Source organism: Athene noctua, chromosome 1 (assembly GCF_965140245.1).
Source record: "Athene noctua chromosome 1, bAthNoc1.hap1.1, whole genome shotgun sequence".
Lineage (NCBI taxonomy): Eukaryota > Metazoa > Chordata > Aves > Strigiformes > Strigidae > Athene > Athene noctua.
This window is the reverse complement of record NC_134037.1, coordinates 22,353,579-22,367,291: the sequence shown is the minus strand read 5'-3', so window position 1 is coordinate 22,367,291 and position 13,713 is coordinate 22,353,579. Positions and strand designations below refer to the sequence as shown.

General features: G+C 36.0%; 1 protein-coding gene across 1 annotated transcript in view; it reads left to right on the top strand.

Annotated features, from left to right (window-relative positions):
* SNTG2 (syntrophin gamma 2) overlaps positions 1-13,713 on the top strand; it is a 306,792-nt gene that overhangs the window by 280,122 nt on the left and 12,957 nt on the right. Inside the window, exon 15 of the mRNA XM_074922311.1 lies at positions 10,880-10,972. Within this exon, the coding sequence (XP_074778412.1) occupies positions 10,880-10,972 (93 nt within the window). The remainder of the gene's footprint in view (positions 1-10,879; positions 10,973-13,713) is intronic.

Genomic DNA, 13,713 nt, shown 5'->3' with positions numbered 1-13,713 from the left:
ACCTAAGTAAACAAATCCAGCAGAAATTAGGCAGTCTGAATAAGAAGTAATTATTTCTAATTTGTGAATCTATTAATTCTTCACGATAAACTGAGAGGATGAATAAAACAGGATTGACTGATCACAGTGTAATCCTTGTGAGCTCCAAATGACGTATTTAAAATGCAAAAATGTTAAGTACAGTTTGCAATGCTACCTTGATTTTATATTCCGGGATGGTGAGAAATCATATATGAAACCATTATATATAGGAATCCCTTTAAAAATTAAAACATCACCATATACTAATTTCCAAACTAATTTCTGAAACAAACAAATAAGCAAAGCGAATATCCTCCTTAAATTCAGGTGAGATTCTAAACAGCAGTTAGATTAGGTTAGATTTATAGGGTCGTTAAAAGATAATTATCAGTTTGTTACCAGAAGCACTCAGTTTAATTACACAATTAAGTTTTAGATTGTTTTCATTATGTACAGAAAGCTTATTGCAATTCCAATTTAACTGGTCATCTTTAGAAATGCTATTAAATTCTAATTCATTTTCACACTGATGCAAAAAATGCACCATTTTCCAACCCGAAGAAAGATGCTGAGAACCATATGGACTAATTGTAAATACATTTGTAAAAATTATTAATAATTCAACAATTCAGATACCAGGCGAGAATCAAGCAATTCACCTATTAGAATTTTTTAAAAGCAAGAGAATGTACCAATTTACAAGGCTACTGAACAAAATCTTGTTTACGCATTCTGTATTTTAAACATGAATAAATGTTAATTTTCATGAAATTACTCCAATATTTCTAAAAATAGGAGTGTGGTCAAAATTACAAATTATTCATATTGAAAGGGTAAATCCAAAGACTTGGATATATCTCTCAATATATTTATTTATAACTCCAAAGATTTAAATAATTACTATGTGGTCTTATTATTTTCTAAAGGATCTTACAGACTTGAATAAGGATGAAATTGCAAGCTGTCAAGAAGTTACTCTCACAGAATTTCAAATTTATACAGTAATATTACCTTAGAATTTTGATATATTATTATATGCTTTCAAAAGTTGATGTTTCCTATTATTCTCCACATGTGATTCCTTTACAAGAATCAGGTAGAAAAACAAAATCCCAGTCCAAGCATCACTGATTCAGAACTGAATTTTGTACTCAGTAATGTCTTTTGCTTTCAACTGCAAAATTCCAGAATCTATAGATCACCAGAAAAGAAAAAACCTTTATTAAAACAAGTCATTGCCTTTGCTGAAGTAAACCAGTAGAGTTGCAGTAATATGAATGATACCAGCCTGATTGCTAGGATTGCTACTGAGAATCTGCCTCAAGTATATGAAAATATAGTTGGGAAAATCTACAGGTAGGAACTGTTAAACATTCAAGTCACTGTTGTATCTTGCTTTTCTTTATGGAAAAATGAGTTTCTACAAAACCATGAAGCTATTGCTCAGGCACAGAGATGAGGAAGCACAATCTGTTCGTGACATAAGCCAAGGCTAAAAAACGCACTTTGAAATTTCACTGCTAGCAGTTGACCACTACTAAGTTGCTGGCCTTTGATTTTGTCCTCCTGCCTCCATTTCTCTCACTACCTTTTCCTACAACCAATTTAAACTATAGCCTGCCAGTTCAGCAGAGGAGGTAGCAAGTCTTCTTTCTTCTGACAGATTTACATTGGCCATAGGTTCACATTACAGAGAGAATGCTATGGACATAATTAGGCATCCGTAATTGCATTATTTGCTCATCTTGCCAAGTAATGGCTGAACCTAGAATGGTTTAGGAGAAATTGTGCCCTGCAGAGGAACATGTGCTTCAGGCCACATGCGCACATAGCGTTAGTCTCTCTGTGGTAGTGGTTTAATGCTTAATCACAGTTAATGCTGAAGTTTTCTGAAAAGGCAGTCTGTCCAATGAGAACTGTACGAAGAAACCACTTTTGCAGTTAGCTGCTATAATGTCACAAGCATTACAAATGACAAATAGATTAGATCAGATAGATATTTATTTCAGTTAGGACAGCTGTTGTGTGGCAGGAATTTTACTTATGAGTGTGGCTCAGATTGTAATAGATGACCTAAAGACAAAAGTTTCAAGCATAGCAGGATCCTGAGAAAGCCAGCATTTAAAACATGAACATATTTATCATAGGTGTTCTGTTCTAAAGCACTAAGCACTGAGCTACCACTGCTTCAGCTGAAATCAATAGAAGCTTTCTTTGAAGTTCAGTGAGAGTATAATGAGCCATTATTTGAGTCCTTTGAAAAATCTTACTTTTAGTGCCAGTGTCTCTTGCATACATATATGCTGAACCACAGATGTGCATCAATATTTAAAAAAAAAAAACAAAAAAACACAAAACCTATAGCTTCTGCTTCAAATCATCAGATTACAGCACCATCTTTTACAAGAGAATGTACTTTTTTATACTAATATGCAGTCAAGTATGTAAAAAAGTCATTTTAGGGTATTAGATACAATTCCTTTGACTGCAGAAACAGCAGACCTTGGAGAAACGTACAAGATTATTGATCAGTTCTGGTTTGTTTCAATAAGGTGATTTTAATTGTATCTATCCATAATTATGACAGTTCTGTAACCTTTTAATTGTGACATGATGAATTCCTTAAAGGTATGGCCAGATAAGTGAAGATGGTATTCATTCATTCACTGTCACATAAACTATTTCACTGATCCTTTTGCACAGTTATCTGGAACAGGAATACACCTGAGCTTCAGAAGTCTGTTCTGGATGAAATTTCTGAATACTCTCATGGTTTTGATGAATGCCAGATTTCGTTGTCATTTCATTTTCTCATATGTAATGTGGATTCACTTTATAAATGCTTGTAAGTTTTGCTTTTTAGAAAAAACCCTGATATATAATATAAAATATTTTATCCTAAAATAACAATCAGAATTTTAAAATGAGAAGCCAAAGTATTTTAAATTCAAGTATTTTGGAATTTCAAAGAGTTAAAAAAGCGCTTCTGCTTAGCACAAGTAATTCTATGTGAAAAGAGTGTTGAAAAGGATTTTGCAGACTGTCCTCAGAATTAAGGGGTTTAATTTTGTATGCCTCCTAGTACACTCTCTGTATGTGGGCTGAGATATATTTCTCAGTAGAACCATAACAACTCTGGTTGTTCTTATCATCCTCTCAACATCCTACTTGGAGTTTTTTGCATGCTAAAAGTGGAATTTGCAGAAAAGCTCACTCTTGACCTAGCCAGTGCCATATTAAGGCTTTTACCAAACTTTTGGTAAATACATTCATTGGATGCATTAAGAAACCTTACACCTGTCACTCCTGTATGATTTAGTAGCTTGTGAAAAGCTGCTGTATAAACTCTTAATGAAAGAATCTGTGTTTCAGACTGTCCATGTTTTGGTTTTTTTCCTTACCCTCACTGTATTTTAGATGCTGTTGTGCATTATTTTATTTCTAATGCATAATTAAAAAGCACATCATTTAGGTCCTTCTCTGTTTCAGGCATTTAAGTTCCTCTGACAAGTCCTACAAACTTCCTCCCATTTTTTACATATGCCCACACTGATAGAAAGACTAAAAAAAAAAAATATGTAATGTACTGTGGGGTGAGATTTGGTCTCAGAAATAAGAAAAAACAGGTATCAGTGATATTTGGATGATATTAATATTTTATCAGCTCAAATTGGCAACCCTAGAGTCATCTGTTAATATGATTTAAATGTTGACTAGTGATTGATTTCTAGGGAAAACAATTACATTCAATTATCATGTTAATCTGCAGTTTAATAGAGAATGACAAACACAAACAAATCACTTCATATACATTTAGCCCATTAGAATTCTACTCCTCATCTGTATTCAATTTATTTTCTTAAGTCTTTATGAGATCATGGACTTTGTTGAAAAGTCAACTCCTTTAATAGGGAAAAGTGGTCTATTTGGAGTATTTCTAGTTCTGTTTCAGGGGTTTAGTCACTTAATTTTGATCTGCATATGTCTAAGCTTTAATTTTTAATTTTTATTTTTTACATTACGTAACAACAGACAAGTTCTGAATAGCTCAAAAAACCTTTGCCATTAACTTTGGTAGATTTTAGGGACATCACTAGATTAAACATGCTAAATGCATGCACTATTGTTATTGGCTTGTATTCATTGGTAGTTAACTATTAAAAAAAAAACAAAACCAAAACCAAAAAAACAGAACCAGATGGTGATGACTGTTTTATAATATATGAAGCAGGTATTGGTTTTACTGAAGAAGTAAAACTGTATTCTCATCAATTCTGTTATTTCACATGTGAAAGAGATGACTTGTCTTTGGAAAACAATATTCCAAAAATATATTAATTAGATTAACAAAATAATGTTAATTTAATTTTAATTCAAATACTCCCTTGTTCTAAGCAAAGTTAAAGTTTTATTACGATTTTAGCCTTTGGTATACTGATGGCATATTATTTCCACACAGAGGCATAGCACATATTTTAACTGAGTGAATAATATGAATGCAGTGTGCAAGATGTATACTGTATGCATATGGATATGGATGTGATTCTTGCCCAAGTGCTTTGCTGTCTGGTTATTTTTATAATTTATTTTTAGAAAATATGTATTTAATTCTATAACATTAGTATAGTGAGAAATAGTGTCTGTGTTCCCACTTACATGTGATAAACCCTTACAGCCCATCTCAGAGCAAACGTATGTATACATCTATGAAGTAATTGATGGGGCATCATGGGAAATGTGTAGTTTAAGCAGTAAAGTGTAATTGTATTGTCTACTTTCCAATTCCTTTTCGAAAAAAGAACAAACAAAATCATGTATGTGTCAAATTTGTATTCATCTAAAATGGAAGACCATTATTTATTTCTGTATTTTGGCTGATCAAAAACACTACAATTCCTACTCCACAGAACATAGCAGAGTCCAGAATCAATTAATATATCGCATAAGAATGCTGTAGTTAAAGCAAAACTGTGTTTTTTCTTAATGCAAGACAATAATTAACCACAGTGTAGCCAGGCATCAGCTGAATTTTTGAAACTGCAAGCTTGATGAGGCATTAGGAACAACAACACTTGAGTTATAAAAGTAAACTCCATTAAAAGGAATATACACTACTTCATCTTTCTGTGTTGCCCTTACATGAGCAGTATCACTGAATCTCATTTGTTCCTTAGAAACTTTACTTGCCAAGGAAATAAGGGACTTTTTAGGAAAAGGGATACTGACTGAAAAGATTGGTAACTGACCACCCTGAATCTTTAAAAATTCTATAAAATATTTTTTTTTACTATGAATCATTGTTGATGATATCAGAATGTAGCATCTCAACTGACAGGCTTTATTAGTAATCATGATTCTAAAGAATTTTACTGAAAAAAATAAACAGGCGGAACCCCTATTTCTTGGACAGAATACAATCCCACATCTGAATAACATTAAAAGATGGAAAAGCCTTGAAAAAATCCATAGTTACTACACCGAACACCTGTGATAGAACTTAGGCAAATTTAGATAAGCTTATATTCCAGTAACCACAAAAATCTATTGTATGTTAGATTTATTTAGAAGCATTGAGACTGCACAGTCCGTGAAGCAAAACTTCCTTATGGCTTGAGCGTACCTGGGAGACCCACATGTCTGTGCAAAATCAGAAGGCTTCTCTGATCTAGCAGGCATGCTCACTTCCTCCTGCTACATACTACAGCTCTGTGTGGCCAAGGACACATACACATAGAAGGGAACTCAAGAAGAAGAGGGGTCCTCTTTTTCTTTCTTGCCTCTCCTTCCTAAGCAGCCTGTGTCTGGGCAGAAATGGTGCCTACTGGCCACCAAGTCTTTGTGCTTCCAAAAATGTCACAGGTCAGAGACTATGCATGAAATGGTCCCCCTTTCTGTTTGTTGTCCAGGTTCTGTCTCTCACTGTACAGATACTTGAGGTATATTTATGCCCTCCTTTCTGAGTGGAAATAAGAAAGTCCCTCTTGTAGTGTTTTTCCATGAATTCATTTTCCAGTTCTACCATTTACTCACCTCTTGACTTGGGTACCTAACACTCATGAACAGAGTTTAAAGCCCTTCTTGTTAGGTTAGAAGATCCGTTCACAAATGCATTCCATCCTTCTGAGGAAAAGATTATCATGACTGATGATCATAAAAGCTGGGTTTGAAATTAATTAGCCTGTCATTGAGCATATTTGTAAAGTTTCATTGTTAGACAGAATCCTACACTGGTCTTTGTTTTAGAGTACTGAAGCAACCTGGTCCTTGTCCTCTCCCTGTTGTAAAAACTGATGGAAGATAAGCATGAAATAAGCCTTTCTATTTTTTCCATTAAGAGGTAATTAACCCAAGCCTCCAATGCTAATTACCTTCTGTGGATTTCAAGATGTGTGCATAGTCATAGAAGATATTAATTGATGTGGCTAGCAACAGAAAAAAAAAAAATCCAAACAAACAAACAAAAAACCCCCAAACACCTTACTAAATTCCCCAAGCCTCACAAGATTAGTTAACTGTAGGATCATGCTGGGATGGAAGTGTTGAGAGTTTTGTAGATGGGAGAGATGAACTACTGACCATCTGATTTGACCTTGTTAGAGAGATGAAATCTTGCCCTAGGGTAAATGTAGGGACTTAATTTCATTCTGAAAGCTGCAGTAGAAGGGTACTTACACACTCTTACCAACACCTCCTGCTCATGAATGCAGGACTGCTTTTTCCAGGGCTCTCTTTTAAGTCTACCCAACCTTCTTACTCCCCTCCAGGAATCTCAGTCCCCTGCAGTTTGAGCACAGACAAGAGTTTGGCTTTGTATCAGCCATTTGCTGAGGACAGGCAGGAATTTCATTAGCAAGGAGAAAATGCTGTGGACTGCTTTTAACCTTCCCTTTGAAGCAGAGGCTTGCTCACTCTCACATGAGCTACTTTAGTGAAGGGGACCCAGCGTGAAGGCATGGACAAGATAGGCAGAGAGTACATGTTCCCAGGACTGCTCAAGACTGGTATTGCCAGTAGGTGAGATAATGCTAATTAGTGCTTAATGATATTAGCATTGTGTGATCCTCCCTACATTTACAGTACAAGCTAGCATGATAGTGTCCTGCTGGCCACCACAAGTCTGTCCAAAGAAGCAGTTGAAACATCCATTGGTTCTGCAGTATAGCTCCAATGGAATCTGCAGTTGGGAGGGCAGGACCTCGAGGGTCTTAGGACAGTCTGATAAATGAGGAGGGTAGATTAAAGCTGAATTATTTCTGGGAAATCTCTTATGTCTGTGGGAAAGATGGTGAGTGTATATGTGCAGTCATTGTAATTATAAAGCCCAAAGGTCTGGGATGACAGATACCAGTGCCAAAGATAGACCAGTGCCATGCTTCTGAACAAGAAAACAAGAACTAAGGTCTAAGAAACTCCTTCTATGAATTAGTCAGAAACACTGCTCTTCAGCTATTTGCACAGTGATATTATCAACTTAATGATCCTTCATAAGTTAAAGGTATTGTTATGGATGCTCTCAAATAAACAACCAACCACCAAAAATAATAATAATAAAAAAAATTAACACAGTTAATTAGCTCTCTGTAAATTACAGGTTTGAATGTCAGTGAGAGGAGAACAGAACAGCTTTCTAGGGTTTAACAGCAACCCAGAACACATAACAAAGCCCTGCTCCCTGGGGTTTAATGGCAACCCCAAACGCTTTACAAAGCCCTGCTACCTAGGGTTTAAGGACAACCCGAAATGCTTTATCACTCACCTGACAAGTGAGGGCTCTCACCCGAGGACCTGCTCAGGGCAGCGTCCCGACCCAAGGCACCTCGAGGAGTTTCCTTGGGCAGCGTCCTGACCCAAGGGGAGAGTCCTGACTGCAGCGGCTGCTCCAGGGGACGAGCTCCAAATGGCTCCCCCAGGGGACTCCAGTGATCCCCAGGCCAAGTCTGACCTGGAGTCAAGAGCGGCTCCCACTGGCCAAAGGCCCCAGTTGCCACAAGGCCCTGAGAACAAAGGCAGCCCAAAGCTGCTACACCTCAGCAGTCAAGAAGCTCTGCTCTCATTGGGCGGGTGCACCTGCCACAGATACATGCACTGAGACACTTAATACCTGAACAATTATACAGATATTTGTAGTTGTCCTGATTACAAATAATTATTCTACAGATCATTCTACCGTTGCTTGGAGAACGTTAAATAATTGATCTACAATTTTCTTAGCTACAGCAGTTCAGGCATGAGGCCTTCTTTTTAACAGCTAAATTCTTAATACTTTGACTAAAGAATCTAACCAGGCTGAAACTACCAGTCTACATCCTCATAATGTTCAGAATCACCAAGGTTAGCGCTGGAAAAACTTTTACAACTTGTCTGGAGCAGTGCAAGACAAAGATGGTCACTATGCTACATTTGCTAATCTTTTGAGTATTCATACATGTATAAGCTATGTAAATTAATGTGGCTATTAGGAGAGTATTTTAATGCATATCTTAAAGTTGATAACCTTGTGGATTCTCATCTACCTCATCTACCTCTGTTTACAATCCCCAAACGCTTTGCGATAAGCTAGATCTAAGCCCAGAAAAATCTCATTTCCAATCAGTAAGGAAGGTTTTTTTAAATAACCTATTATTTTTGTCTCTGTTGCTTAAACTGTGAGTTCTCAAGCTGGCTCATATGCAGTGCTATTTTATTTTTCTGCAAAATTTACTAAAAGACAGCTAAGCCTAGATTTCTTATGTTAAGCTTCCATGTAAACAATTGTAGATAGCCAAGGGGGATCACACAATTGCAAATGTATGGGAAGCTTTTTCCAAAGGCAAGAATGAAAAGGTATTATGCTCTATACCAGTGTTAATGACTGAAAATGGGGTTTCTTATCAGAAGGCTGCCTGAGAACCTGTTCAGAATCACTCAGGAAGTGCCATAGGCAGCCTTTTAAATTTATATGGCAAAACCCAAACTACTTCTATTGTAAGGAAAACACTATTTTATACTACTTTTATACTGCTTTTAAAGTATAAACCTTATCTATCTATTTGTAGTGTTTATCGCAGTGAAGAAACAGAATATTCTGTTTGTCTCTAGTATTTGTCTGCAAATAATTTCCAAACCAGTTCTATTATTGCAAGTTTTGAATATTTGTAAAATATTCCAGGATAATTATTTGTGCATAGTTCATTTTAGTATTCATCGTTTGTGGCTGAGCAATTAGATGCTTACCCATTGGGGCAATATAATTTAATATGTTTTAAAAATTGCTTTGCTGAGTCAGAGCTCAGCTAGTATAACCTTTTTAATTGGAAAATAATGGAGAGTAAGTTATGACTGGTGCTTAATGCCACCTTGTAATTACTAAATAAAATGTAGGGATATTTAAATGTCATTTTAATTGAATATCAATCACGGAAATGTTTTTAAATGCCAAATAATATGATCTTTGAACACCAGTGAGCGAAATAATTTATTCAGAAATAATATATATCTCTGTCATTGTTGAGCTGATTATAATACTAATCTGTACTAATAAATTCATTTTGTTCCTAGCCCTTTCATGATCCTTTATAAAATATCATATCTGTAACTCAGAAATGCTTTATTGTAACTCTAAATATTTTAACTGATAGTGAAATGAGGAAATGTTTAAAATTACTAAATGTAGAAGTTTTAAATTATACTAAAAATCCTTAAAAAACAATTAAAAGGACAATTTTCAACTTAAGCAAGTGTATTAACGCTTTCAGTCTCCTCTAGGCCATTCCTGTGTTGAAACCATTTCTTTCTAATTTAAAGAAGCTATCCATACACAAAAATTTAATTTAAACAAATGTCTAAGCGTGAGGTAACATTGTGGCTTATGAAATATCAATAAGAGCAAAATAATCCTCCCTGGGAAGAAAAAAAAATCAAAGTTTTTATAAGGCACAAGGGTATCATTTTACAAATTGCTGGTAAGGTGGTCATTTTACAAAAGGCTGGAGACAGGATCTGATCACTGCTCATGCTGAAAGCAGTGGGCTTTTTGCCATTAACTGCGAATGGTGAATGTCATCAGGCTGTTTCATACTTCATCAGCAGCAGAAGCTTTTTCATGTGCTTTCAGATTCTGCCATATACCTAAGTTAGCTAGCCTTAAACAAGAATTTTAATTGCTTTTTTACTGCAAAGCTTATCAGAAGTTTAAACAGAACTTCTGGGGTTTGTTAATATAACAGATTTATTATTTCTAACCTGAAAGGTGATCAAAGAAGTGCTGTGTATGTAGCACTGTCTAGCAAGTATCAGTGCTAACTGATGAGTGATAATTACTAGTTCTTCTTATTAAATTACATTAGCTAACATGAACTAGCCTAGTCCTGCTCTGGCATGTCACCCAAGTTTACAAATGAAAAAATGTTGCAAAATAAAAAAGACTGTCTACAAAGTTTAAATCAGACAGAGGTCAAGTAGACAGCTTTTTCATAATTAGATTGCAATGAATAAACATTTAGGCACTGTTACCAGCACATTTGCTGGTAATTATATCAGAAGTCATTAATTGGTCAGGTCTAAGCAGTTCTCCAAAAGTTTGGAATAGTCAGATTTGGCTTTGTTTGTTCTGTGTTGCATTTTGTAAGGGATGGTTTCCAAGAATATAGTATTTATTTTGTAGAAGAGTGACTTGAAATATAGAAGACCTCCAGTTAGTGTCTAGCTGACATATCTGATACTGACTTGCATTCAGTTTTTGCCAATTTTAAAATGTAATAATATAAAGCAGTAGCAGTGTTGCTAGCTGAGTGTCTTCCCACACAAAAATGCATAAAATAATATTTTTATATGATAAATGACGGTGATGGCTGTTCTAAAAATCATACCTTTTTTCCAGTCTAAAACATATATGTGCAGTTGGCAAGGGGATACCCTGTGTTTCACAATCGACTTTGCTCTGGGATTTACCTGTTTTGACAGTAAAACAAAGGTAAGAGAAAAAAGAAAAGAAAACATAACTCTGTTTTATTATGTTTTACTGTTATTGAAGTTATCAGTAACCATTATTTTTTATGTTGATCAGTAATGGTAATTTTTTATGTTGATGTTGGGTATTTCTTCCTCAAATGTACTATACTTTTTATTTACATAGCACTACTGAAATCCAGTCAGTTTGGGACTTGAAAGGGACAATTATAGTTGTGCCTTAGCCTGTAAAGATAAATTTTGGAGAAAGATATGAAAAAAATAATTTCCTTTTCAAGTAACAAAATCAAAGGAAGCTTATATTTAACAGAGAACTTGATTTCTTATAATGAAAAAACTTCAAGATTTTCAAAATATTACCAGTCATGAAAAAAATGAAGCATCACCTGATTCTATTTGTTTTGAAGCTAGAGATATAAAATAGGATTAATTATTCTTCCATCATAAAATATTTAGGCCATGTCTAAAAGAAACAGAACAAGGCAAATGCATTTCGAAGTCATAATCTGTAAGATTAAATTCACTTATCTTGCAAAACAGTGTCTATATATAAAGTACCTACAGGGGATGGTTTATGATACATGCCAACTTCCAAGCCCTGACTATAATTCTACTATTTTGTATATAAATTAGTGATACTTTAAATTATTCTAAATGTATTTATACATTTGTTTGCCAGTAGAAGTAAACATACATACAAAAAATATTTCTGCATTAATAGAGCTGTATAGTAGAAGGTCTGTCCTTTGAAATATAGTCTTCAAACTAAAAGGATTTTTTAAATATATATTAGAGAAATTCATTCAGTCGTTCTGAGTGAAAATGAAATATACTGCATTTTGAAATACTGACACAGAATCTAGTATTTGTGTGTTGGTATTTTGTGTTTTTTTGGTCAAAATGCCCAAGTTTATTGAAATATTTGTGTAGAGAAAGAAAGACCAAGATCATTGTTATTTGAAAATTTAGGCTAATTGGATTGTGTGCTATCCTATGAAGTGGAAAAAATGCAGGAAATACGTTTGCATACCTTTCTCTGCCTCAGATGATTTTGCATTCTGAAATTGCTTTTTGCATAACTGTACACATTTTGCATGTAGCCGCAAATTAGCTATAGAAAGTAATGTCATTGGACTATAGAAAATGTTTCTTTAAATGTGAAGATTGATTGGGTGTACTCCCACCTTAAAATTATAAACTTCTCTATTGACAGGACTTTGAGCCGCAGTGCCTACCTTCAGTATTGATGATAAGGTGGATTTAGATCAAACTTTGTTGCTTACCTAAGGAGAAATACAGATTATCAGATAGATTGATTCTGTTGTTAAACTTGAAAAATTCTGGAGAGCTCAAGTACATTTACTGTTCATCTGTGTAAGAGATGGAGATGTCCTTTGCATCCTCAAACCTGAGAGAGACAGTAATGGGTGGCTCCTGCCGTTCATCTTCCCATAATTGTCAGCTGGAGTTGGCTGTGTTTCCCCATAGTCATAGCTTTTTCAGAATATTTACTACCAACATTGAATAGATTGTTGAAGTGGTCAAGCAATTAACAGTTCATTAGTGACACAGCAATTTTGCTGAAAAATACATTTTTTCTTTGAGATAATGAATTTCAAAATAAAGTCACCTATTGGTGCAAAGAATGCTGTTACACCACAGCAGGTGTTCATACAGGCTTATTAAAATAAGGGACAGTCTGCTGTCTGCTCTATGACTCTAACCCTGGATCTCAAATTTTGGGCAACCAGTGCCTGCACTCATTAAAAAATGTTCTTTTTTACAGTCTGGAAAGTAATATTAAAAGGGCCATCTTATTGCAAATGATGAAGTAAAAAGGACACGAATTTTTGCTTAGGAAATAATCAAATATAGATTTATTACACTATTTGTACTATTTGCTTCTGATGGATTGACCCTGGCTGGATACCAGGTGCCCACCAAAACCAGTCTATCACTCTCCTCCTCTACTGGATAGGGAGGAAAATATAACAGAAGGCTTGTGGGTCGAGATAAGGGAAAGATCACTCACCAGTTACCATCATGGGCAAATCGGTCTCGACTTGGGGAAAATTATTACCAATCAAGTCAGAGTAGGATAATGAAAAATAAAACTAAACCTTAAAAACACCTTCCCCCCACCCCTCCCTTCTTCTCAAACTCAACTTTGCTCCTGATTTTTCTCTACCTCCTCCTCTCCAGCAGTGCAGGGGGACAGGGAATGAGGGTTGCAGGAGACAGTCCTCCATGAACTTCTCCAGCATGAGTCCTTTCCACAGGCTGCAGCTCTCTACAACCTGCTCCAGCGTGGGTCCCTTCCGTGGGTTGCAGTCCTTCAGGAACAGACTGCTCCAGTGTGGGTCCCCCATGGGGTCACAAGTCCTGCCAGCAAAACTGCTGCTGTGTGGGCTCCTCTCTCTATGGGATCACAGGTCCTGCCAAAACCCTGCTCCAGTGTGGGCTCTGCACAGAGTCACAGCCTCCTTTGGGCATCCACCTGCTCCAGCGTGGGGTCCTCCATGAGCTGCAGGTGGGTCTCTGCTCCTCTATTCCCCTCCCTGGGCGCAGGGCACAGCTGCCTCCCCATGGGCTGCACCACGGCCTGCAGGGGAATCTGCTCTGGCACCTCATCCCCCTCCTTCTGCACTCACCTTGGTGTCTGCAGAGCTCTTTCTCCCACTTCTCTCGTTGGCTGCATTTACACAGGATTTTTTTCCCCGCCTTCTTAAATATGTTATCTCAGAG